The 26,155-nt window shown below is 55.7% G+C and overlaps 1 protein-coding gene across 7 annotated transcripts in view; it reads right to left on the bottom strand.

Annotated features, from left to right (window-relative positions):
- Positions 1-1,743: 1,743 nt before the first annotated feature.
- LOC140905804 (GTPase IMAP family member 7) overlaps positions 1,744-26,155 on the bottom strand; it is a 60,959-nt gene continuing 36,547 nt past the window's right edge. For 6 of the 7 annotated variants that reach the window (XM_073329306.2, XM_073329307.2, XM_078851286.1 and 3 more), the window contains one exon: positions 1,744-2,478. In XM_073329306.2, the coding sequence (XP_073185407.1) occupies positions 1,832-2,478 (647 nt within the window). In that variant the 3' untranslated portion in view covers positions 1,744-1,831. The remainder of the gene's footprint in view (positions 2,479-26,155) is intronic. The other variant, XM_073329310.2, reaches the window with a different exon arrangement.

Raw genomic sequence — 26,155 nt, 5'->3', positions numbered from 1 at the left:
TAGGATTGATTTCCATCATTGTCTTTTGCACACCATTGTCTTTACCCTTCATATTACTCCCATTATCATAGCCTTGGCCACATAAGTTGTCAACAGATAATGCCATTGTTTCAAGCTCTTGTAGAATAGTTTCAGTCATAAATGCTCCAGTCGTCTCCTTCAGTGGTGGGGGGGCGCCGATTGCATGATTCGCCTAGGGCGCCAGTTGCTGGCAGCTAGTCTAGGGCCGCCCCTGCTAGCACTTATGTCAACATAACTGATGTCGCTCAGGGGTGTGAAAAAGCCCCCGCATCACATGACGTAAGTTCCACTGACCTGAGCGCCGGTGCGGAGAGCGCTGTGTTGGCAGGAGAGCATCTCTCATGGGCACAGCATGTCTGCACTAGCCCAGCTACAGCCGCAGCGGTACAGCTGTGCCACAAGAGTGATTCACGGGCAGACTAGGCCTGAGTGTATTCAGATGCAGCCACTGAGCCTGGGGCGCAGGTTTAAAAGGACATAGATACACAGTTCCGATTTGTTTTTTTCTTAGAACCCCTGCTAACCACCACCCCCAGTGTGGAGCCCGCAGCAATTTTACATTTTTGAAAATTTAGTTCAAGATGGAATGTCAAGGTTCCTTCCCCACTCTGAACTCTAGGGTACAGATGTGGGGACCTGCATGAAAACCTCCTAAGCTTACTTTTACCAGCTTAGGTTAAAACTTCCCCAAGGTACAAACTATTTTACCCTTTTGCCCCTGGACTTCCACTGCCACCATAAAACTTTATCTGGGTTCCTGAAAAAAAGTAGTTTTGGACACTTCTTTCCCCCCAAAATCCTCCCAACCCTTGCACCCCACTTCCTGGGGAAGGTTTGGTAAAAATCCTCACCAATTTGCATAGGTGACCACAGACCCAAACCCTTGGATCTTAAAACAATGAAAAAGCGTTCAGTTTTCTTACAAAAGACTTTTAATAGAAGTAAAAAGGAATCACCTCTGTAAAATCAGGATGGTAGATACCTTACAGGGTAATTAGATTCAAACATAGAGAATCCCTCTTGGCAAAACTTTAAGTTACAAAAAAGACACACAGACAGGAATATTCATTCTATTCAGCACAGCTATTTTCTCAGCCATTTAAAGAAATCATAATCTAACACATACCTAGCTAGATTACTTCCTAAATTCTAAGACTCCATTCCTGTTGTGTTTCCGGCAAAAGCATCACACAGACAGACACAGACCCTTTGTTCTTCTCCCTCCTCCCAGCTTTTGAAAGTATCTTGTCTCCTCATTGGTCATTTTGGTCAGGTGCCAGCGAGGTTACCTTTAGCTTCTTAACCCTTTACAGGTGAGAGGATTTTTCTTCTAGCCAGGAGGGATTTTAAAGGGGTTTACCCTTCCCTTTATATTTATGACATGGAGAAGTCACAAACTCACGTTTCCATGAGTGTAACTGTTATTTCACTGAAAAATGGGGTCAGAGGGATTCCATTCCACAGTACGGCTGGAAATCCAAACAGACAGTGTTGTGCTGGTGAATGAGAACCACACATGAACAAACAAAGGGAAGCTGACTGGTCTGGTTTCACTGCTGAAGCAGAGAGAAATATAAAAAGTAAAACAATAAAATTATGAAAATTAAATTTGATTTAAAATTCTTCCAGGTTTTATTATCCAAGGTGAAATTAGTGATACATTTTAGGGAAATGTTGTAAATACATTATTTTAATCTCAGTTCTACGATTTTTATACCAATAAAAGCCTTAACATTAAACAAGTGTTGCAAAACTCATTTTAAAATGGTAAAAACTACAATAAACCCCTGTCTCAGATGATCATAATCAATTAGAGTATAGAACAAAATCTTTGGAGAAATGACTTGTCCTTCTTAAACATTTCTTCAGTATAATAGGGTTTTTCATAGTTTCCATGCACCATGGCATCAATCATTTCAAGCAACTCAGACACCTGATCAGACTTTTCTTTTCCTTCGGCTCTGTTGTTGAAAGCAAGGCATCGGTTTTTACAAGTCCCAATCACATTTTGAAGATCTTTATCAGCCCTTGCTAAGAACTCGCCCAGTGTTTTCTTCCCTAAATCTTCTTTTCGGGTGAACAGGACGATCATGTAGTCCTTTGCTTCAAACTTGAAAACCTTTTGTATCTCCTTGACCACTTCCTTTTCTTCTAGGGTGAAGCAACCCAGCTGTATGACATGAATAATGGCATGGATTCCTGGAGAGAGGCATTTAACAGACTTACCTATTTCTTGGCAAGTCTCTTCATTACTTTTCTTAGTGTCAAAAAGGCCAGGAGTATCAACCACTGTAATTTTCCTCCCATTAACAACCTGTTCCTTTTTGTCACACCACTGCGTAACTGAAGAGGGTGAGATATCCGAATGAAATTTATCAGCACCAAGAATCATGTTTCCTGTTGCACTTTTCCCACATCCAGTTTTACCAACAAGGACGATTCTCAGTTCAGATTCTGCTGGGAACAAGAGAGAGAAAGTATGTCAGCCTGTCAGTACAGCTTACTTCAATCATGAAAAAATTGTTCAAGAATAGTTTGTTGAACTGGAAATCTTAGCTCAGTTTCCCTTGTTTGTGATGGTTGATTTCAAAAGTTTACTTATGTGACAGGGTCAGGCCAGATGGCTACAGGAGAGTGATTTTTTTTTTTTAACAGGAGAGTAATTTTTATTTGCACAACATACTTACAAAAAATCACCAAAAAAGATAAAACAAAACTATGCAACAAAACAAAAGCAAACGCAATGTATAACACAGCAGCCTTCAGGGGAGAGAAGTGTTCAGGCTTGCCTGGGCCCAGAGCGGGGGGGCTTCCTCGACACTCATGGTCTTCCACCCCCTCAAGTTACCTAGTGCCACGGCCAGTGTCACCAACTATTCCTCTCCTGAGAGTGCCTTACAAGATGGGCAATGCTGCGGGGTGGGCAGTTGGGGGGGACGGACGTGCACCCACGTGTGATAGGACCCCTCCTAGGTGATGGTGATGATGGTATCCACAGCGGCAATGGCTGGGGCTGGGGTCTCTCACTCTTCCCCTCAATCAAAGGGTCAGGTGGAGGGAACCGGACAGGGTCACCGAGCAGAGAACCTCGGACAGCGCCCACTGCTCCTCGAAGGCGTCAAGGGAGTCGGTGGATGCCGCCCAGAGGAACTCCGCCCGGATACGTGAATGTACTGAGGATCGGAAAACGGCCCTACAGTCGCAGGACGCTTCATTGGCCAACCTCCTCTCTCTGGTTTTATAGATGGCTGTTTTAGCTAGGGCTAGGAAGAGGTTAACCAGGAGATCCCGCGACTTTGTGGGGCCACAGATGGGGAGTGTGTAAATAAAAAGGTGACGGGAAAAATGCAGCCAAAAACATAATAAAATATTCATGAGGAGCCGGAAAAGGGGCTGCAGCCTGGCACACTCTAAATATACGTGCGCCAGGGTTTCCCTCACGTTGCAAAAAGAGCAAGTATCCGGGATGGGGGTGAACCATGTCAAAAACACGCCCGTGCTCACAGCTCCGTGAAGGAGCTGCCAACTGATGTCCCCGACGGGCCTCGGGACCAAGGTGGAGTACAGCCCACCAGGGCTGCTCACCCTCCAAAGGTGGCAGGATGTCCTGCCACTTTGTATCAGGGCGGGACACCAGGGTGAGGGCGTGAAGGGTGTGAAGCATGAGTGTGTATAGATGTTTCCTTGGCGCAGTTTGGAAGCTGACTGCAGCCGGCTCCCAGTGAAAGGGTGAGGTCTCGGACTAGAAATAGGTTGTCAAAAATGCTGTGATCTACGGGGTAGGGGCCCAATGGAAAGGTCCGGCAGGCCTGGGGTAGAGGGTGGGCGGGGTGCGCCCTCGCGCAGGGCTCGGTTGAGATAAGCCTGAGCAGCGGGCGTCAAAGCGGCCTTCACCTCCTGAAGTACACGCTGGGGGGTACGAGGTCTGGAGAGCCCCAGGCGCCGAGTGAGCATCAGGGGATCCAGCCAGTCTCCCCGGTCGTAGTCCAGGAGGTCTCTGACTCTCATGACTTCCACCAGGACCAAACTCTGGAGCACCGAGCAGGACTCCGTCACCTGCACATGGAGCTGGGGATTGTGTAGCAGGGACTCCGCAAGGAGATCTGCTCCTACGGTGGCCGCCACGGACCTGGTCATTGAAAACAGTTTCCAGGTCCGGAGGAGGTCCTGGTAGAAGACCAGCAGCCCGGAGAGGTCTCGCGGAAAACCTCTCAGACAGAGATAAAAGAGCTGCCAGTCGTATTGGAGCCCTTGGAGGTGGCGCAGGAAGGCGTGCGCCAGTATGCTCCACGTCGAATTACCTGCACTATAGAGGAGCCTCTGCAGGGCCTGGAGGCAGAAGACACGGACCTGAGTGTGCAGACACTTCAGGCCCTGCCCTCCTTCCTTCAGGGGTAGATGAAGAACCCCAACAGGAGCCCAGTGCATTCCTGACCAAAAGAACTCCAGAATCGATGTCCGGAGGTTGGTCAGGAAACCCAGGGCCAGGACCAGGGTGTTGAGCAGGTACCAGAGTATGGACAGGACTAGTTGGTTAAGCAGCAGCGCTCTCCCTCGGAGGGAGAGACATCGGAGTAGCATCGTCCATTTCCGGAGCCGATCTATCACCCCGCCTTGTAAATTTTGCCAGTTCTCCGGCGGAGAAGGGTGCGTGGCAGAAAGGTAAACGCCTAGGTAGAGCAGCGGACCCGCGCTCCACTGGATGGTCTGAAGCGCGGGTGGGAGGGAGCTCACCCACCGCCAGTCCCCCACCGCCAAGCCAGAGCTCTTGACCCAGTTGACTCGGGCGGAGGAGGCTGCCGAAAAGATGGCCTGGCAAGCCTCCACCTGCGCCAAGTACCCCGGGTCCTGGACCATGAGGAGGATGTCATCGGCGTACGCCGACAGGACCAGCCGCAGCTCCGGCTCCCGCAGCACCAACCTTGTCAACCTCCTGCAGAGGAGACAGAGGAAAGGCTCGATCGCCAGAGCGTACGGCTGGCCCAAAAGGGGGCACCCCTGCTGCACTCCTTGCCCGAAGCTGACCGGTTCGGTCAGGGTCCAGTTGAGCCTAACCAGACACTCTGCGGAGGCGTACAGCACCCGGAGAAAACTCACAAACTGAGGTCCGAATCCAAATGCCTGCAGAGTGCTCAGGAGGTACCCATGGTCTACGCTATCAAACGCCTTCTCCTGATCGAGAGACAGGAGGGCGAATGACAGACCATCTCTACGCCTGAGTTCCAAAAGGTCTCGGACTAGAAATAGGTTGTCAAAAATGCTGTGACCCGGGACAGTATAGGTCTGGTCTGGGTGGATCACGTCCGCCATCACGGACCCTAGCCGCAGCGAGATTGCTTTCGCTACGATTTTGTAGTCCGTGCTAAGGAGCGAGACGGGACGCCAGTTTGGTAAATCGCGGAGGTCCCCCTTCTTCAGCAACAAGGCGAGCACCGCTCGCCTGCACGAAAGAGAGAGGACCCCGCCCTACAAAGACTCGCCCCAGACAGTGGCTAGGTCTGGACCAAGGATGTCCCAGAACGCGCGTTAGAACTCCACGGTCAGCCCGTCCATGCCCGGAGATTTATTGGTGGGCATGCGACGGAGGGCTTCCGAGAACTCAGCCAGGGTGAGAGGCAGCTCTAGCCGGTCTCGGTCACCCACGCTGACCATGGGGAGTTCCTCCCAGAGCACCCCGCAAGCGCCAGGATCGGTCGGATCTGGGGAGAAAAGGCTTGTGTAGAAGTCACGGGCCCTCCCACACATCTCCACCGGATCCGTGAGGGGGGTGCCGTCTTCTGTTAGAAGGCAGGTGACGTGTTTCTTGGCCCCCCTCATTTTCTCCAGGGCATAGAAGAAATGGGAGCCGCGGTCCATCTCCCGAAGGAGGCGGATGCGGGATCGAACAAAGGCACCTCGGGCCCGATGGTCCTCGAGGGCCCAGAGCTCCTCCCACTTCTCCCGGCACGCTCCGCAGAGGAATGGGTCCTCGGGGCTGGCAGCCAGATGCCTCTCCATCTCTATGACCTCCTGTTCCAACTGCTCTATCGCTGCATTTCTCTGTCGGCTGGTGCCCCGAGTGTAGTCACAGCAGAAGAGCTTGGCGCGCAACTTCCCGAGATCCCACCATCACCGCACCGAGGGAAAGGCACGCCACTGCTCTCACCAGGCCAGCCAAAACTCCTGGAAGGACTCACAAAGCCCTCATCCTCCAACAGGCTGTTGTTAAAATGCCAATAGGCCAGCCCTGGCCTCTCTACATGGAGGGAGGCTGTTATGGTGGCTAGATGATGGTCAGAGAATGGGGCCAGCCGAATGCTGGAGGAGTGGGCTTGTGAAAGATGGAAACGGGATAAATAAATACGGTCCAACCGAGAGTGGTGTGACCGATGGGCCTCCACCCGGACAAAGGTGAACGTGGAAATGTCATCTGGGTGGTGGTCATGCCAGACGTCCACTAGGGAGTGATGTTCGACTATTCCTCGGAGAATGTTAGCAGCGGCCGGGCTCAGCTCGGCCCCTGAGCGGTCCTGTTCCTCGAGGGTGGTGTTAAAGTCCCCTCCCAGGACTAGGCACTCGTGAGGATATAGGGTGCCGAGGAAGTCAGACACCAGCTGATAGAATTGCGGCCGCTTCAGGCTCATTGTCAGGGCATAGATGTTAATGAGGTTGATCACGAGCCCCTCCATACGGACTCGGAGATGCAGCAGGTGGGCCGGCATGGCCTCAGTGACCCCTAGCACCTCGGGCCATAGGTTGGGGGAGAACAGGGTCGCCACTCCAGCTTGCCACATCGTGAAGTGGCTAAAGTAGACCCTGTCCCCCCACTCCAGCCGCCAGCTGTCCTCAGCAGTCGGATCCGTATGCGTCTCCTGCAGGAAAACTACAGAGTACCCCCCTTCCCGAAGGTAAGAGAGCACCTGGGACCTGTGGAGAGCCATCCTACAGCCCCTGGTGTTCAAAGTTGCGATAATGAGAGGCGTCATGCGGAGGGCTGGGGGGGTGGGAGTTCCTTATTGGCGGGGGTGTTCGCGGCCCCCAGCGGGTCGCGCAACAATCCGTGACCCATCCCGTAAGTGAGTAAATCATCACGGAAGCTGTGGGCCCGCCTGTAGGCCGCAGCACCGTGCCTTCCTTTCCCTCTACCCTCCTTTATAAGGGCCCTTGTGGCCTGGAGGAGTTGATCAAAGTCCCCCCATAGCTGGAGAGCCAGCTGTACCCTGTTGCGGGAGCCACGGATGTTTTCTAAAAACTCCTGCACCGCTTTTCGCAGCTCATGGGGGGGTGGGGTTGCGATTTCCCAGTTATTCCCTGGTGGGGCTCTTGGTGCAGCCTCGTGGTCCGCTGAGGGGCAGGCAGGGTGCAGACCACCGACGGGGCGTCTGACAGGCTAAAGTTATTAGGTCCATCTCACGCCTTGGGATAGAAGGGGATGGCGGAGGGAAAATTGCAGCTCCTAATGGGTCATGGCAGGAAAATGCAAAGGCTGCTCCCTGGGGGTGGGGGGATCAGCAAAAACGGAAAAGAAATAACCCCAGGGGCGGCAATAGCATTGCAGGAGGAGGTGGATTGGGCAGGGACAAGGGTGGGGGTGGGGGCAGAGGCGAGGCTCTGGGCTTCGGGAGGCAATCAGCTGAAAGGTGGTGCCTCCTGAGCAGATTCGAGGGTTGAGGGGTGGGGGCGGGGGCTCCCAGTGATGCTAGGCGCAGGCTCTGTGGTGGATTTGGCAGCCATGGCCTCAGGTGGTGGACCACCTTCTGTAGGGTGCCCGCCCGGGAAGGCGGTTAGAGGGATGGAGCATGAGGAAAGGGGGACTGGGATGAGGTTGCCCAGATCGAGGCCAGCTGGCTGTAGATCATCCTCTCCCTGGGTGACCAGGGTCAAACCTAGGGGCTCAGTCTCCTCATACATGGAGAAGAGGTCGTCTTCTGCTACCCCGGGGGCCTCTCCTCTGGGGCCCGCCTCAACGGTCGCTTCGGGGTTCGTGGGGGGTTCGGGTGGTATCCGGGTAGAAGGGGCTTCCTTGGGGGTCTCGGAGGGGAGGGTCTCCCGTGGAGGGGAGATTCTACCTTCCAATGCCAGTCCGTCTTCCCCTCCCGACACCAGCGGATGGATCTCACTTGTGGGCATAGCGGAAGGCTCAGTATCAGTGCCTCCCTTCCTGGTCTTCCGGGGGGTCTCCGCATCGGTGGGTGCAGCGGAGCTCGAGCCTTCCGCTTGCCTCGCTTCCCCTGGACTAGGGTCCAGCCCTCCATAGCATCGTCTGGGGGTTGGTTAGCAGGGGTCGTGTCAGGGAGCAGAGGTGATGGTTCAGGGGTTTGGGGGGGTAACGGTGAGACAGCATGGGGGGCGAGGGGTTCTCCTTGGGGCGGGCCCTCTCCTATACCCGGTAATAGCCTTGCTGCACCCTCCTCCATAGGCTCTGCTGGATTGTTAATAGCAAGGGTGGGACTCCCTTGCTCGTCTGGGCGTTGTAGGGGAGGTGTCTCTTGGGCCCAGACGGGAGCAGCGGTGGGTCGAGCAGGAGGAGAGATGGTTTCAGGTGCCGGGCAGCCAGGGGCATCAGCAACGACGGAGCCAACGTCCTGCCGGGTCTCGGGTGCTCCTCCCCGCTGGGTCTAAGGGCAGTCTCTTCGGACACGCCCCGCTGAGGGGCAGAGGTAGCACCGGGCTTCTCCTGTGGAGTAAAAGACCCGATAGCAGGCTCCCTGGTAGGGGACTAGGAAGGACCCCTCGAGCGCCTCTCCGTCACGCGCCGGCAGCGGCGGTAGAAGCTGCACTTGCTGGCGGAACTAGAGGACGTGACGGAGGGTGGGGTCCTTGCAGCCCAACGGGAGAGGGCTGATGACAGAGACAAGTTTCCCGAGGGTGGAGAGAGCGGGTAACAGGGCGGCATTGGATAGAAAGGGAGGGACGGAGGTGAGGACTAGGCAAACGCCCAGGTCTTCTAGAGGCTCCAGGGGGACAAACACCGCCCCCCACGGCCAGGCTCTTCTCCACTGCCTCCTGGGCGGCAGCCTCCGAAGCTAAGAAAAAAAGACGACCTTCCCGTACATTTTGGAGGCCGCCACGATAGCCGTGGGTCCTACCACCCTCGCCAACGCCTGCACGTATGTCTCCACGTGGGGCGAGGTGGGCACCAGGAGGCAATGGACACCGTGCTTCCTGGTCATGGTGGGAAAGGGGCCCCGGCCGCTATTGATGGTAGCGGAGGCAGTGGGTGGGCGAGATGACGAGGCGGCAGGAGGGGGGGAGTGCCACTGCCCGGGCATACGTCCTGGGGGCTGGGGGAGGGACGCTCGCAGAGCTGGTGGAGGGAACAGCAGGGAGGGACGCCATGGTCGATGACGAGGCCACAGCTGTGGGGGCAGCCCCTGCCATGGAGCGCTTGGTGGTTTTTGTGGGGCCCATTCCTTTCTTCACACCCTGGCCTTTCCGGCCAACTGGGGGGGGGTTCCTAGAATCTGGGGGGGCGGTGGACATTGCAGCGGCAGTAATCGCCCGGGTGCCTCCTGCTGCCTATGCCCCAGCGGGGGCGGTGGCAGGTGTTTTGACAGCAGTGGTGGGGGGGAGGGCTTGGGGGTTGGGCAGAGGGGTAGGTGGGGGAAGGGCAACTGAGGTTGTTAGAGGGGCCTCACCCCTCTCATTCCCCGCCATTGTGAGCAGGAGAGACAGGGAGACACCAGAAGGAGGAGGGGGGAGGGGGAAGCAGATTAACCGCTCCTCCCTTCTGGGCTGCAGGCGGGGGGGGTGCCAAATGGGTCGGACTGGAGGGGGGAGAAAAACAGGAATTGGGGTCCGGTAATAGGGGCAAACTGTGGGGTAAACAGTCCAGGGGGGTGGGGGGGGACATGGACCCACGCACGTTTGTCCAAAGAGTCTCGTTTGGTCGGCTGTTGTGTCTGGTCCGAAACGGCAAAATTCAAAGCAAACAGCTGAATTCAAAGGCAGATGGCAAGTTGCCAGCAGGGACGGATGGCGGGGGGGCCGTGACGGTTGTAATAGTGTTGGGGGGGGCACCGATGGATCGGCGGGCAGCTCCATGCCACACCCCCTGTGCCCCCACAAACACAATTAAAACACAGTCAAATTCCCCCCACACGAGAGTACAATTCAAAAGTTACTCAGTCTTACGGCCCCCTCCACGATGGTTCGTAGCTTCCCTGGGTGATTTTTTCTGTCGGCTATCTTCTCTTCCAGCTTTGTAATGAGGCTTTCAGCAGGCCAAGAATGTTGCAAAGATAAGAAGAATCTTCCTAGCTCGGTACGGGTTTAGAAACAACAGCAGAACGGCTGGGTCTGGGGGCTTCCACTCCCCTCCTTCGAGTAGCGGGTCGGCAGTCCTTCCCACTCTCCCCCCCCCCGGGGGTTTCAGCTGGAGCAAATAGCAGTGTCCGAGAGCAGGCGTGGGGCTGGCAGCAACCTGGCAACCGACCAGCACTCGAACGGCAGCAAAAAAAAAACAGCAAAAAAAACCAAAAAACAGAAAAAGCGTCTGGCCCGGTCAGGGGAGGAACTAAAGTAGGGTCAAAAAGTAAGAAAAATCCAGGCCAGGGGGCTTAAGGAAAGCATAGAAAGCAAATAGAGTAGCAGCAAGCGAAGGAGGTCCCTTTTCCCTGGGTAAGGGAGCAGGGAAGGTTCCAGAACAATCAGGAACTTTATGGAAACAGTTAAGGTGGACAGGCTGATTAGAACACCTGCAGCCAATCAAGAAGCTTCAATTAAGGCAGGCTAATCAGGGCACCTGGGTTTTAAAAGGAGATCACTTCAGTTTGTGGTGTGCGTGTGAGGAACTGAGAGTGAGAATGCGGACTGTTGGAGGACTGAGGTGGACAAGCATTATCAGACACCAGGAGGAAGGTCCTGTGGTGAGGATAAAGAAGGTGTTGGGAGGAGGCCATGGGGAAGTAGCCCAGGGAGTTGTAGCTGTCACCGAGCTGTTCCAGGAGGCACTCTAGACAGATGCATTCCATAGGGCCCGGGGCTGGAACCCGGAGTAGAGGGCGGGCCCGGGTTCCGCCCAAACCTCCCAACTCTTGGTCAGTCACAGGAGGAGTTGACCTGGACTGTCAAGCTGAGGGCTGCCGTGAATCTCCGAGGTGAGCAAATCCGCCAATAAGTGCAAGACCAACCAAGGTAGAATCATAGAATCATAGAATATCAGGGTTGGAAGGGACCTCAGGAGGTCATCTAGTCCAACCCCCTGCTCAAAAGCAGGACCCATCCCCAATTAAATCATCCCAGCCAGGGCTTTGTCAAGCCTGACCTTAAAAACCTCTAAGGAAGGAGATTCCACCACCTCCCTAGGCAACGCATTCCAGTGTTTCACCACCCTCCTAGTGAAAAAGTTTTTCCTAATATCCAATCTAAACCTCCCCCACTGCAACTTGAGAGCATTACTCCTTGTCCTGTCCTCTTCCACCACTGAGAATAGTCTAGAACCATCCTCTCTGGAACCACCTCTCAGGTAGTTGAAAGCAGCTATCAAATCCCCCCTCATTCTTCTCTTCCGCAGACTAAACAATCCCAGTTCCCTCAGCCTCTCCTCATAAGTCATGTGTTCCAGACCCCTAATCATTTTTGTTGCCCTTCGCTGGACTCTTTCCAATTTATCCACATCCTTCTTGTAGTGTGGGGCCCAAAACTGGACACAGTACTCCAGATGAGGCCTCACCAATGTCGAATAGAGGGGGACGATCACGTCCCTCGATCTGCTCGCTATGCCCCTACTTATACATCCCAAAATGCCATTGGCCTTCTTGGCAACAAGGGCACACTGCTGACTCATATCCAGCTTCTCGTCCATTGTCACCCCTAGGTCCTTTTCCCCAGGACGATCCATATACATACCCTGAGAACTTCAGTCTATCATCCGCAGACCGATGGGCTGGTAGAAAGGTTTAACTGAACCCTCAAGGCAATGATAAGGAAAGTGGTAAGTCAGGACGGGAACAATTGGGATACCCCACTATCCTACCTTATGTTGTTTGCAATCCGGGAGGTACCTCAGGCCTCAACTGGGTTTTCCCCCGTTGAGTTATTATACGGACACCACCCCATGGCATACCAGATATTGCAAAAGAAATCTGGGAAGAGGAACCCAATGAGGGGAGAAATATAATTGACCATGTGTTGCAGATGCGAGAACGGAACCCCTATTGTACGGGAACATTTGGAAAAGGCGCAGGAGGCCCAGTGAACCCATTACAATCGCCAGGCAAAAGTCCGACAGTTCCAACCAGGGGATCAGGTGATGGTGTTGGTACCCACGGCAGAAAGCAAGCTTTTGGCCCAATGGCAGGGGCCCTATGAGGTGGTTGAACCCATGGGGGAAGTAACCTACAAGGTGTGGCAGCCAGGACACCGGAAACAAGAACAAATTTATCATGTTAACTTCTTAAAGCCTTGGCACCAACGGGAGGTGTGTGTAGTGGCCCAAGAGACCCCGATCCAGGGAAATAACATGTAGGAGCAGATCAGGATATCCACTGATCTGACACCAGACCAGAAGAAGGAGGTAACTGAGATGATCAACCGATACCAGGACGTGTTTTCAACCAAACCAGGTCGGACCACCAAAACATATCACCACATTATCACAGACCCTGGTGCAAAGGTAACTTTAAGGCCCTATCAGGTCCCAGCAGCAAAAAGAGAGGCGATCAAGGCAGAGGTAAAAAGGATGTTGGAGCTGGGAGTCATCGAAGAGTCCCACAGTCAGTGGTCAAGCCCGATTGTGTTGGTGCCCAAACCCGATGGCACCACTAGGTTTTGTAATGACTTTCGCCGGCTGAATGAGAGATCCAAATTCAATGCATACCCCATATCAATGAGTTAGTTGACCGCCTGGGCAGTGCCGATTTTTGACACCCTTGATTTAACGAAGGGATACTGGCAGATTCCCCTTGCCAAAGGTGCGAAAGAAAAGATGGCGTTCTCTACACCAGAGGGTCTGTTTCAATATACTGTTCTTCCTTTTGGACTGCATGGGGCACCTGCCACCTTCCAGCGTCTTATGGACAAGCTCCTACAACCCCATACCAGCATACCTGGATGATGTGATTATTCACACCCCCGACTGGGAAATCCACTTGGAAAAGGTGGAAGCGGTTCTGGACACGCTAAGACAGGCTGGCCTCACAGCCAAGCCAGCCAAGTGTGCTATAGGGCTAGCCAAGGCTAAATACCTTGGCTACATTGTAGGAAGGGGCATGGTTAAGCACCAACTGAACAAACTGGAGGCTATCCAAAATTGCCCCTGGCCGAATCGGAAAAAGCAAGTCCGGGCATTCCTGGGTGTGGTGGGGTACTACTGACTATTTATTCACCATTTTGCTACCAGAGCGAGTCCCCTGACAGACCTGATAAAAGCCCAGGGTCCAGACATGGTGAAGTGGACAGATGCTGCAGAGAAAGCATTCATGGATATACAGACAGCCCTCTGCAGTAACCCCATGCTTATAGCCCCAGACTTCAACAAAGAATTCATTTTACAGACAGATGCATCTGAAGTAGGATTGGGAGCTGTCCTATCGCAGATGGTTGGAGATGAAGAACACCCAGTCCTCTACCTCAGCAGGAAACTCCTCCTGAGAGAGCAGAAGTATGCCGTGATTGAAAGAGAGTGCCTAGCTGTGAAATGGGCCATGGAAACACTACATTATTACCTTCTGGGATGATGGTTTACCCTTGTGACCAACCATGCACCCCTCCAGTGGATGCAGCGAAATAAAGAGAAGAACGCAAGGGTGACCAGATGGTTCCTGTCCCTACAACCTTTCCAATTCACCATACAACACTGGGCTGGAAGCCACCATGGCAATGCAGATGGCTTGTCACGAGTACACTGCCTGAGTTCCCAAGTTGCCCAACCCTGTGGTGTTGAGCAGAGGGGGGGGGATATGTGACAGGGTCGGGCCAGATGGCTACAGGAGAGTAACAGAAGGCAGATATATTAGCCCCAGGTTAAGTAGGTCCCTTTTCTCTGGGTAAGATAACAGGGAAGGTTTTTTTTTTTGGTTTTTTTTTTTTTTGAAACAGAAAGAAAGTTTATTGGTAACGCTTACAGAATTACCAAAGGAAACAAAACAACTATGCAACAAAACAACGCAATCAGAAGGTATAACACAGCAGCTTTCAGGAGGGAGAAGTGTTCAGGCTAGCCTGGGCCCAGAGCGGGGGGGCTTCCTCGACACTCGTGGTCTTCCACCCTCCTGAGTTACCTGGTGGCCTAGAGCGGGGGGGCTTCCTCGACACTCGTGGTCTTCCACCCCCTCGAGTTACCCAGTGCCGCGCCCAGTGTCACCGATCCTCCCGCTCCTGAGAGTGCCCGGTAAGATGGGCACGGCTGCGGGGTGGGCGGTTTAGGGAGGTGGGGGGTAGACACCCATGTATTATAGGACCCCTCCTAGATGACAGGAATGATGGTATCCACAGCGGCAACGGCTGGGGCTGGCGTCTCTCGCTCTTCCCCTCAATCAAAGGGTCAGACGGAGGGAACCGGACAGGGTCACCGAGCAGAGAACCCCAGACAGCGCCCACTGCTCCTCGAAGGCTTCAAGGGAGTCGGTGGACGCCGCCCAGAGGAACTCCGCCCAGATACGTGAATGTACTGAGGATCGGAAAACGGCCCCACAATCGCAGGACGTTTCATGGGCCAACCTCCTCTCTCTGGTTTTATAAATGGCTGTTTTAGCCAAAGCTAGGAGGAGGTTGACCAGAAGATCCCACGACTTTGTGGGGCCACGGATGGGAAGTGTATAGATAAAAAGGTGGGGGGAAAAATGAAGCCAGAAGCGTAATAGAATATTTGTGAGGAGCCAGAAAAGGGGCTGCAATCTGGCACACTCTAAATACACGTGCGCCAGGGTTTCCCTCACATTACAGAAAGGACTAGTATCCGGAATGGGGGTAAACCGTGTCAAAAACACGCCCGTGCTCACAGCTCCGTGAAGGAGCCGCCAACTGATGTCCCCGACTGGCCTTGGGACCAAGGTGGAATACAGGCTGGCCCACCGAGGTTGCTCACCCTCCAAAGGTGGCAGGAGATCCCGCCACTTTGTATCGGGACGGGACACCAGGGTGTGGGCATGAAGGGTGTGAAGCGTAAGTGTATATAAGTATTTCCATGGAGCAATTTGAAAGCTAACCGGCTGCAGTTCGTGCAGCTGGCTTGCAGTGAAAGGGTGAGGGGTTTGTTGGGATCTACGGGGTGGGGGCCCGATGGAAAGGTCTGGCGGGCCTGGGGTAAGGAATGGGCGGGGTGCGCCCTAGCACAAGGCTCGGCTAACATAAGCCCGAGCAGCGGGGGTCAAGGCGGCCTTCACCTCCTGAAGTACACGCCGGGGGGTACGGAGGCTGGAGAGCCCCATGCGCCGAGCGAGCGTCAGGGGATCCAGCCAGTCTCTCCGGTCGTAGTCCAGGAGGTCTCCGACCCTCGTGACTTCCGCCAGGACCAACCTCTGGCGCACCGAGCGGGACTCCGCCACCTGCACACGGAGCTGGGGGTTGTGTAGCAGGGGCTCCGTGAGGAGATCTGCTCCCACGGTGGCCGCCATGGACCTGGATGTTGGAAACAGTTTCCAGGTCCGGAGGAGGTCCTGGTAGAAGACCGGCAGCCCGGAGAGGTCTCGCGGAAAACCCCTCGGAGAAAGATAAAAGAGCTGACGGTCATATCGAAGCCCTTGGAAACGGCGCAGGAAGGCGTGCGCCAGTATGCTCCACGCCGAACTACGTGCATTATAAAAGAGCCTCTGCAGGGCCTGGAGGCGGAAAACGCGGACCTGAGAATACAGACACTTCAGGCCCTGCCCTCCTTCCTTCAGGGGTAGATGAAGAACGCCAACAGGGGCCCAGTGCATTCCTGACCAGAAGAACTCTAGAATTAATCTCCGGAGGCGGGTCAGGAAACCCGGGGCCGGGGCCAGGGTGTTGAGCCGGTACCAGAGCGTGGACAGGACTAGTTGGTTAAGCACCAGTGCTCTCCCTCGGAGGGAGAGACATCGGAATAGCCTCGTCCATCTCGGGATCCGCTCTATCACCCCGCCCTCTAAATTTTGACAGTTCTCCGGCGGGGAAGGATGCGTGGCGGAAAGGTAAACGCCGAGATAGAGCAGTGGACCCGCACTCCACCGGATGGTCTGAAGTGCGGGTGGGAGGGAGCTTACCTGCCGCCAGTCCCCCACCGCCAAGCCAGAGCTCTTGACCCAGTTGACTCGGGCGGAGGAGGCTGCCGAATAGATGGCTTGGCATGCCTCCACTCGCGCCAAGTCGCCCGGGTCCTGGACCACGAGGAGTACGTCATCGGCGTACGCCGACAGGACCAGCCGCAGCTCCGGCTCCCGCAGCACCAACCCTGTCATCCTCCTGCGGAGGAGACAGAGGAAAGGCTCGATCACCAGAGCGTACAACTGGCCCGAGAGGGGGCACCCCTGCCGCACTCCTCGCCCGAAGCTGACCAGTTCAGTCAGGGTCCAGTTGAGCCTAACCAAACACTCCGCGGAGGCATACAGCACCCGGAGAAAACTCACAAACTGAGGTCCAAATCCAAACGCCTGCAGTGTGCTCAGGAGGTACCCATGGTCTACTCTATCGAACGCCTTCTCCTGATCAAGAGACAGGAGGGCGAACGATAGACCATCTCTCCGCCTGAGTTCCAAAAGGTCTCGGACTAGAAATAGGTTGTCAAAAATGCTGCGACTCGGGACAGTATAGGTCTGGTCTGGGTGGACCACATCCGCCATCACGGACCCTAGCCACAGCGAGATTGCTTTCGCTACGATTTTGTAATCCGTGCTAAGGAGTGAGACGGGACGCCAGTTTCGTAGATCGCGGAGGTCCCCCTTCTTCGGCAGCAAAGCGAGCACCGCTCGCCTGCATGACAGAGGGAGGACCCCGCTCTGCAAGGACTCAGCCCAGACGGTGACTAGGTCTGGGCCGAGAATGTCCCAGAACGCGCGGTAAAACTCCACGGTCAGCCCGTCCATGCCTGGAGATTTATTGGTGGGCATGCGACGGAGGGCCTCCGAGAACTCGGCCAGGGTGAGAGGCAGCTCTAGCCGGTCTCGGTCGCCCACGCTGACCGTGGGGAGTTCCTCCCAGAGCACCTCGCAAGCGTCAGGATCGGTCGGGTCCGGGGAGAAAAGGCTTGTGTAGAAGTCACGGGCCCTCCCACACATCTCCACCGGATCCGTGAGGGGGGTGCCGTCTTCCGCAAGAAGGCAGGTGACGTGTTTCTTGGCCCCCCTCGTTTTCTCCAGGGCATAGAAGAAGCGGGAGCCGCGGTCCATCTCCCGAAGGAGGCGGATGCGGGACCGAACGAAGGCACCTCGGGCCCGGTGGTCCTCAAGGGCCCGGAGCTCCTCCCGCTTCTCCCGGCACGCTCCGCAGAGGGATGGGTCCTCGGGGCTGGCGGCCAGATGCCTCTCCATCTCTAAGACCTCCCGTTCCAACTGCTCTATCGCTGCATTTCTCTGTCGGCTGGTGCCCCGAGTGTAGTCACAGCAGAAGAGCTTGGCGCGCACCTTCCCGAGATCCCACCATCGCCGCACCGAGGGAAAGGCACGCCACTGCTCTCGCCAGGCCAGCCAAAACTCCCTGAAGGACATCACAAAGCTCTCGTCCTCCAACAGGCTGTTATTAAAGTGCCAATAGGCCGGCCCCGGTCTCTCTGCACAGAGGGAGACTGTTACAGTGACTAAATGATGATCGGAGAATGGGGCCGGCCGAATGGCGGAGGAGTGGGCCTGTGAAAGATGAAAACGGGATAAGTAAATACGGTCCAACCGAGAGTGGTGTGACCGATGGGCCTCCACCCGGACAAAGGTGAACGTGGAGGTGTCATCTGGGTGATGGTCACGCCAGACGTCCACTAGGGAGTGATGGTCAACTATCCCTTGGAGAATATTCGCAGCGGCCAGACTCGGTTCGGCCCCTGAGCGGTCCCGTTCCTCGAGGGTGGTGTTAAAGTCCCCTCCCAGGACCAGGCACTCGTGCGAATCCAGGGTGCCGAGAAAGTCGGACACCTGCTGATAAAATTGTGGCCGCCTGGAGCTCATTTGCGGGGCATAGATGTTAACAAGATTAACCACGAGCCCTTCCATACGGACTCGAAGGTGCAGCAGGTGGCCCGGCACGGCCTCGTTGACCCCTAGCACCTCAGGCCGTAGGTTGGGGGAGAACAGGGTCGCCACTCCAGCTTGCCAGGTCGTGAAGTGGCTAAAGTATACCCCGTCCCCCCACTCCAGCCGCCACCTGTCCTCGGCGGCCGGGTCTGTATGGGTCTCCTGCAGGAAAACTACAGAGTACCTCCCTTCCCGAAGGTAAGAGAGCACCTGGGACCTGCGGAGAGCCATCCTACAGCCCCTGGTATTCAGGGTCGCAATAATAAGAGGCGTCATGCGGAGGGCTGGGGGGGTGGGGGCCTCGTATTGGCGGGGGGGTTCAGGGCCCCCGGCGGGTTGCACAGCAACCCATGACCCATCCCGTGGGTGAGTAGATCGCGTCGCAAGCTGCGGGCTCGCTCATAGGCCGCAGCACCGCGCCTTCCTTGCCCCCTGCCCTCCTTTATAAGGGCCCTTGTGGCCTGGAGGATTTGATCAAAGTCCCCCCATAGCTGAAGAGCCAGCTGTGCCCTATCGCGGGTGCCACGGGTGTGCTCTAGGAACTTCCGTAGCGCGTGCCGCAGCTCATGGGGGGGTGGGGTTACAATTCCCGAGGTATTCCCTGATGGGCCTCTTAATACAGCCTCGTGGTCCGCTAAGGCAGGTAGACAGGGTGCGGACCACCGACGGGGCGTCTGACAAGCTGGGGTTATTAAATTCATTTCACGCCTTGGGGTGGAGGGGGATGGCAGGGGAAAAATTGCCACTCCTAATGGGTCGTGGCTAGAAAGTGCAAAGACTGCTCCCTGGGGGGAATCTGCAAAAGGCGGAAAGGAAATAACCCCAAGGGCGGCATTAACATTGCAGGAGGAGGGACCTTGGGCAGGGGCAGGGGTGGGGGCAGGGGTAAGGCTCTGGGGTGCAGGAGGCAAGCAGCTAAAGGAAAGTGCCTCCTGAGCAGAGTCAAGGGTTAAGGGGTAAGGGAGGGGGCTCCCAATAATGCTAGATGCTGGCTCCATGGTGGTCTTAGCAGCCATGGCATCAGGTGGTGGACCACCTTCTGCAGGGTGCTCACCCGGGAAGGCAATTATGGGGAGGGAGCATGGGGAAAGGGAGGCTGGGGTAAGGCTGCCCAGCTCGAGGCCAGCCGGCAACAGATCATCCCCTCCCTGGGTGACCGGGGTCAAATCTAGGGCCTCAATCTCCACATACACGGGGGAGAGGCCAACTCCTGCCACCCCGGGGGCCTCTCCTCTAGGGCCCGTCTCAACGGTCGCCTCGGGGTCCGTGGGGGGTTCGGGTAGCATCCAGGCAGAAGGGGCATCCTCAGAAGTCTCGGAGGGGAGGGTCTCCCGTGGAGGGGGGATTCTGCCCTCCAATGCCAGTCCGTCTTCCCCTCTCGACACCAGCGGATGGATCTCGCTCGTGGCCATGGCGGGAGGCTCGATAGCAGTGCCTCCTTTCCTGGTCTTCCGGGGGGCTTCCGCGTCGGGTGGATGCAGCGGAGCTCGAGCCTTCCGCTTGCCTCGCTTTCCCTGGACTAGGGTCCAGCCCTCCATAGCATCATCTGGGGGCTGGTTAGCAGGGGTCGTGTCGGGGGGTGGAGGTGATGGTTTAGGGGTTCGGGGAGGTAGCGGTGGGGCAACATGAGGGGCGGGGGCTTCTCCTTGGGGAGGGCCCTCTCCTATACCCGATAATATCCTTGCCACACCCTTCTCCATAGGCTCTGTTGGGTTGGTACTAGCAAGGGTGGAACTCCCTTGCTCGCCCGGGCGTTGTAGGGAAGGTATCTCTTGGGCCCGGACGGGAGCAGCGATGGGTCGAGTAGGAGGAGGGTTGGTTTCAGGTGCTGGGCAGCCAGGGGTGTCGGCAGCGACGGGGCCGATGTCCTGCCGGGTCTCGGGGGTTTCGGGTGCCCCTCCCCCCCGGGCCAAAGGGCAGTCTCTGCGGACATGCCCCGCTGAACGGCAGAGGTAGCACCGGGCCTCTCCGGTAGAATAAAAGACCCGATAGCGGGCTCCCTCGTAGGGGACTAGAAAGGACCCCTCGAGCACCTCTCCATCACGCGCCCCTGCCGGTGGTAGAAGCTGCACTTGCCGGCGGAACGAAAAAATGTGACGGAGGGTGGGGTCCTTGCAGCCCAACGGGAGAGGGCTGATGACAGAGACAAGTTTCCCCAGGGTGGAAAGAGCGGGTAACAGGGCAGCATTGGGTAAGAAGGGAGGAACGGAGGTAAGGACGAGGCGAACACCCAGGTCTTCTAACGGTTCTAGGGGGACAAACACCCCCCCTACCGTCAGGCCCCTCTCTACCGCCTCCTGGGCGGCATCCTCCGAGGCTAAGAAGAAAACAACCTTCCCATACATCTTGGAGGCCGCCACAATAGCCGTGGGTCCCACCACCCTCGCCAACGCCTGCACGTATGTCTCCACGTGGGGCGAGGCGGGCACCAGGAGGCAACGGACGCCGTGCTTCCTGGTCAAGGCGGGGAAAGGGCCTCGGCCGCTGGTGATGGTGGCGGAGGCGGGGGGGGCGAGATGACGAGGCGGCAGGCAGGGGGGAGCCCGCTGCCGCCCGGGCATACGTCCTGGGGGCCGGGGGAGGGACAATCGCAGCGCTGGTGGAGGGAAACGCTGGGAGGGGCGCCACGGTTGATGACGAGGCCACAGCGGTGGGGGCAGCCCCTGCCATGGAGGGCTCAGTGGTTTTAGCGGGGCCCTTTCCTTTCCACCCGCCCTGGCCCTTCCGGCGAACCGGGGGGGGGGGGTTCCTAGAATCTGGGGGGGCGGTGGGTGCAGCAGCAGCAGCAATCACCCTGGTGCCTCCTGCTACCGGTGCCCCAGCAGGGGGGGTGGCAAGTATCTTAACAATAGTGGTAGGGGGGGGACCTTGGGGGTCGGGCAGGGGTGGTGGTGGGGAAGGGACAACTAATTTTATTAAAGCAGTCTCGCCCCTCTCGTTCCCCGCCATTGTGAGCAGGGAAAGACAGGGAGACACCGGAAGGAGGAGGGGGGAGGGGAGAAAGCGGAGTAGCCCCTCCTTCTGCTAGGCTGCGGGCAGGAAGGGGAGGAATGCCGAGGGTGGGGGGACTGGGAGGAGGGGGGAACAAAATCGGGGTCCAGTAATAGGGGCAAGTTGTGGGATAAGCAATCCGGGGGGGGGGGTGCAGACCCACACACGTTTGTCCAAAGAGTCTCGGTTGGTCGGTTGTTAGGTCCGGTCCGGAAGGCAAAGTTCAAAGCGGACAGCTGGATCCGAAGGGAGATGGCAGGTTGCCAGCAGGGACAGACGGCGGGGGGGCCATGACAGTTGTAATAACAATGGGGGGGTAGGGGCACCGATGGATCGGGGGGGGGGTCTCCCCGCCACACCCCCTGTGCCGCCACGAACGCAAGTAATCACAGTCAAACTCCCCCCCACGAGAGTATAATTCAGAAAATTACTCAGTCTTACGGCCCCCTTCACGATGATTTATATTATTTCTTCTGTCTGCTGAAATCTTCTTCTCCGGCTGTGTTGGCTGTGTTCCAAGGCTTCCGGCATGCTAAGAATGTTGTAAAGTCTGAGCTGCTGGCAAAACGGCTGGGTCTGGGGGTTTCCACTCCCCCCTCCGGACAGCAAAATCGGCAATCTTCCCCCCCCCTCCTCCGGGGGCTCAGCTGAGGCAAGTAGCTGCGCCCGAAAGCAGGCGTGGGGGGGGGCGGGTGCTGGCGAAGGACGTAGACGGAAAAAAACACAAAAAATGAAAAGAAAACAAAAAAAGCGTCTGGCCCGGTCGGGGGGGACTAAGGCAGGTGCAAAAAGTAAGAAAAATCCGGGCCAGGGGGCTTTAGGAAAGAACAGAAAGCAGATAGCTAAGGAGCAAGCAAAAGACGTTCCGTTTCCCAACAGGGAAGGTTCCAGAACAATCAGGAACTTTATGGAAACAATTAAGGCAGACAGGCTTATTAAAACACCTGCAGCCAATCAAGAAGCTGCTAGAATCTATTAAGGCAGGATAATCAGGGTACCTGGGTTTAAAAAGGAGCTCACTTCAGTTTGTGGTGCGTGTGTGAGGAGCTGGGAGCAAGAGGCACTAGGAGCTAAGAGTGAGAAGGCATACTGCTGGAGGACTGAGGATAGGAGGGGGAACAATAATCCCAGCAGCTCCGGGCAGCGCCCCTCCTTCCTGCCCCCTCCGCTGCTGTGAGCAATAGGAATAGAGTGGGGCTTCTGCTCCTCTGCCCTCCCCCTGCAGCATCCAGCCTGGGCAGGGCAGAGGGGGTGACAAGCCCCTGGATCTGCCCTCCCTGCCTGGAACGGAAAAGGGAACCCTGCGGCAGCCACCCAGTCCTGGGAGAGAGTGAAGAAGCCCAGGAGGAGCAGAGGTGAGGCTGAGGGTGGCTGAACTGATGGCGTTTGGGGCTGAAATAGAATCATAGAATATCAGAGTTGGAAGGGACCCCAGAAGGTCATCTAGTCCAACCCCCTGCTCGAAGCAGGACCAATTCCCAGTTAAATCATCCCAGCCAGGGCTTTGTCAAGCCTGACCTTAAAAACCTCTAAGGAAGGAGATTCTACCACCTCCCTAGGTAACGCATTCCAGTGTTTCACCACCCTCTTAGTGAAAAAGTTTTTCCTAATATCCAATCTAAACCTCCCCCACTGCAACTTGAGACCATTACTCCTCGTTCTGTCATCTGCTACCATTGAGAACAGTCTAGAGCCATCCTCTTTGGAACCCCCTTTCAGGTAGTTGAAAGCAGCTATCAAATCCCCCCTCATTCTTCTCTTCTGCAGGCTAAACAATCCCAGCTCCCTCAGCCTCTCCTCATAACTCATGTGTTCCAGACCCCTAATCATTTTTGTTGCCCTTCGCTGGACTCTCTCCAATTTATCCACATCCTTCTTGAAGTGTGGGGCCCAAAACTGGACACAGTACTCCAGATGAGGCCTCACCAATGTCGAATAGAGGGGAACGATCACGTCCCTCGATCTGCTCGCTATGCCCCTACTTATACATCCCAAAATCCCATTGGCCTTCTTGGCAACAAGGGCACACTGCTGACTCATATCCAGCTTCTCGTCCACTGTCACCCCTAGGTCCTTTTCCGCAGAACTGCTGCCTAGCCATTCGGTCCCTAGTCTGTAGCTGTGCATTGGGTTCTTCCGTCCTAAGTGCAGGACCCTGCACTTATCCTTATTGAACCTCATCAGATTTCTTTTGGCCCAATCCTCCAATTTGTCTAGGTCCTTCTGTATCCTATCCCTCCCCTCCAGCGTATCTACCACTCCTCCCAGTTTAGTATCATCCGCAAATTTGCTGAGAGTGCAATCCACACCATCCTCCAGATCATTTATGAAGATATTGAACAAAACCGGCCCCAGGACCGACCCTTGGGGCACTCCACTTGATACCGGCTGCCAACTAGACATGGAGCCATTGATCACTACCCGCTGAGCCCGACAATCTAGCCAGCTTTCTACCCACCTTATAGTGCATTCTTCCAGCCCATACTTCCTTAACTTGCTGACAAGAATACTGTGGGAGACCATGTCAAAAGCTTTGCTAAAGTCAAGAAACAATACATCCACTGCTTTCCCTTCATCCACAGAACCAGTAATCTCATCATAAAAGGCGATTAGATTAGACAGGCATGACCTTCCCTTGGTGAATCCATGCTGGCTGTTCCTGATCACTTTCCTCTCATGCAAGTGCTTCAGGATTGATTCTTTGAGGACCTGCTCCATGATTTTTCCAGGGACTGAGGTGAGGCTGACTGGCCTGTAGTTCCCAGGATCCTCCTTCTTCCCTTTTTTAAAGATTGGCACTACATTAGCCTTTTTCCAGTCATCCGGGACTTCCCCGGTTCGCCACGAGTTTTCAAAGATAATGGCCAATGGCTCTGCAATCACAGCCGCCAATTCCTTCAGCACTCTCGGATGCAACTCGTCCGGCCCCATGGACTTGTGCACGTCCAGCTTTTCTAAATAGTCCCTAACCACCTCTATCTCCACAGAGGGCTGGCCATCTCTTCCCCATTTTGTGATGCCCAGCGCAGCAGTCTGGGAGCTGACCTTGTTAGTGAAAACAGAGGCAAAAAAAGCATTGAGTACATTAGCTTTTTCCACATCCTCTGTCACTAGGTTGCCTCCCTCATTCAGTAAGGGGCCCACACTTTCCTTGGCTTTCTTCTTGTTGCCAACATACCTGAAGAAACCCTTCTTGTTACTCTTAACATCTCTTGCTAGCTGCAGCTCCAGGTGCGATTTGGCCCTCCTGATATCATTCCTACATGCCCGAGCAATATTTTTATACTCTTCCCTGGTCATATGTCCAACCTTCCACTTCTTGTAAGCTTCTTTTTTATGTTTAAGATCCGCTAGGATTTCACCATTAAGCCAAGCTGGTCGCCTGCCATATTTACTATTCTTTCGACTCATTGGGATGGTTTGTCCCTGTAACCTCAACAGGGATTCCTTGAAATACAGCCAGCTCTCCTGGACTCCTTTCCCCTTCAAGTTAGTCCCCCAGGGGATCCTGGCCATCCGTTCCCTGAGGGAGTCGAAGTCTGCTTTCCTGAAGTCCAGGGTCCGTATCCTGCTGCTTTCCTTTCTTCCCTGCGTCAGGATCCTGAACTCAACCAACTCATGGTCACTGCCTCCCAGATTCCCATCCACTTTTGCTTCCCCCACTAATTCTACCCGGTTTGTGAGCAGCAGGTCAAGAAAAGCGCCCCCCCTAGTTGGCTCCTCTAGCACTTGCGCCAGGAAATAATTGCTGGGCAGGAGCTGGGCAGCTGTGGGTGAGAGCTCCTACAGCAGGGGCCGCACTCACCTCACCCAATATGCGTGGGGGAGTGGGCAGAACTAAGTGTCACCCCCCACATGCCTGGGCTGGGCAGGGGGAGTTCACCAGCGAAACACTCCAATGCCCGACAACAGGCACAAACGTTTCTGTGGTGCCCCAGGGTGAGAGACAGAGAGGCCGACCCCCGTTGCGTAGCACAGGAATGGCTGAAGTGGAATTACTACATCTGAGTGTGAGTCCTGGGGAAATGAGCCCAGCATAGGGATGTCTGGCACCGTTTGACTTCTGTTTGTACATCTGACGGTGCTGGGCCTGATCTGCACCAAATGGAGCTTGTCTAAGTGGATTTTACTTCAGTTAGTGTTTGACCCCCCTGTTTAAACTCGGGGAAACAGTGTTTTAAAAAATTAATATACCGTCCTGTGTGGCGTCTGACAGGGAGTGAACTGGAGCATCCCTCAAAGGGAGCCGAGCTAGGACAATGTGGGGTCAGAGACGTCCCGTCCACAGGGGGGCCCCACGCTGCTGCCAGCCCGGCTTGGCCCCACTCCTCTGCCCCGCCCCTGCTTCAGGGGGACACGGCGGGGCCAGCAGCAGCACCTCCAACCTAGCCTGGCCCTGCTCTGACCCGCCGGCTCCCAGCGTTGCTCGGGGGAGGAGAGGGGATGGGGGGTTTGGGGGAAGGGGTGGAATGGGGGTGGGGCTTGGGGGGGAGTGGGAGGGTTATCCCGGGCCCCACAGTCCCCTAGGCACGCCCCTGTGTGGGGTGCGATGTGGGGGACATGCCCTTAGTGTTGTGCTAACACATTTGTTGGCAATGAATTGCCCTTGTATTGTGAGGAACTGGTGGTGCTGGGGGGCCACGACTGAGGGGTTCCTGTGGGGAGCATGAGAGGGCTCCCTGGGCACACTTCACTGCCACTCAGCACCCAGCCCTGCCCTCCTCCTGGTCCCCCAGTGCCCTCAGTAATGCCAGAGGGGCCACCAGAAGAAGGGAAGGTGATGGGACAAAGGGAGCATGTCTAGCATCCAGAGGGGAGCTCCAGAGCCCCATTGCATTTTGGGGGTTAGCACAGAAGTGGAGGGGCCCTGCTCACTCATCTGCAGCACGAGAGAATCACAGAGGTGTGAACTGGCCCATCCATCTCAGCAGCTTTTCTCCTCGTTCCTCTCCCAATCCAGGTTCTGTGTGCCAGGGGTGAGCCCCAAGCGTATCCCATTATCTTCAGTGTCCCACATCTGTCTCAGAACAATGTGTGTGAGC

This window comes from Lepidochelys kempii, chromosome 2, assembly GCF_965140285.1.
Source record: "Lepidochelys kempii isolate rLepKem1 chromosome 2, rLepKem1.hap1, whole genome shotgun sequence".
NCBI classification, from domain to species: Eukaryota; Metazoa; Chordata; order Testudines; family Cheloniidae; genus Lepidochelys; species Lepidochelys kempii.
This window is presented reverse-complemented; position numbering and strand designations above follow the sequence as displayed.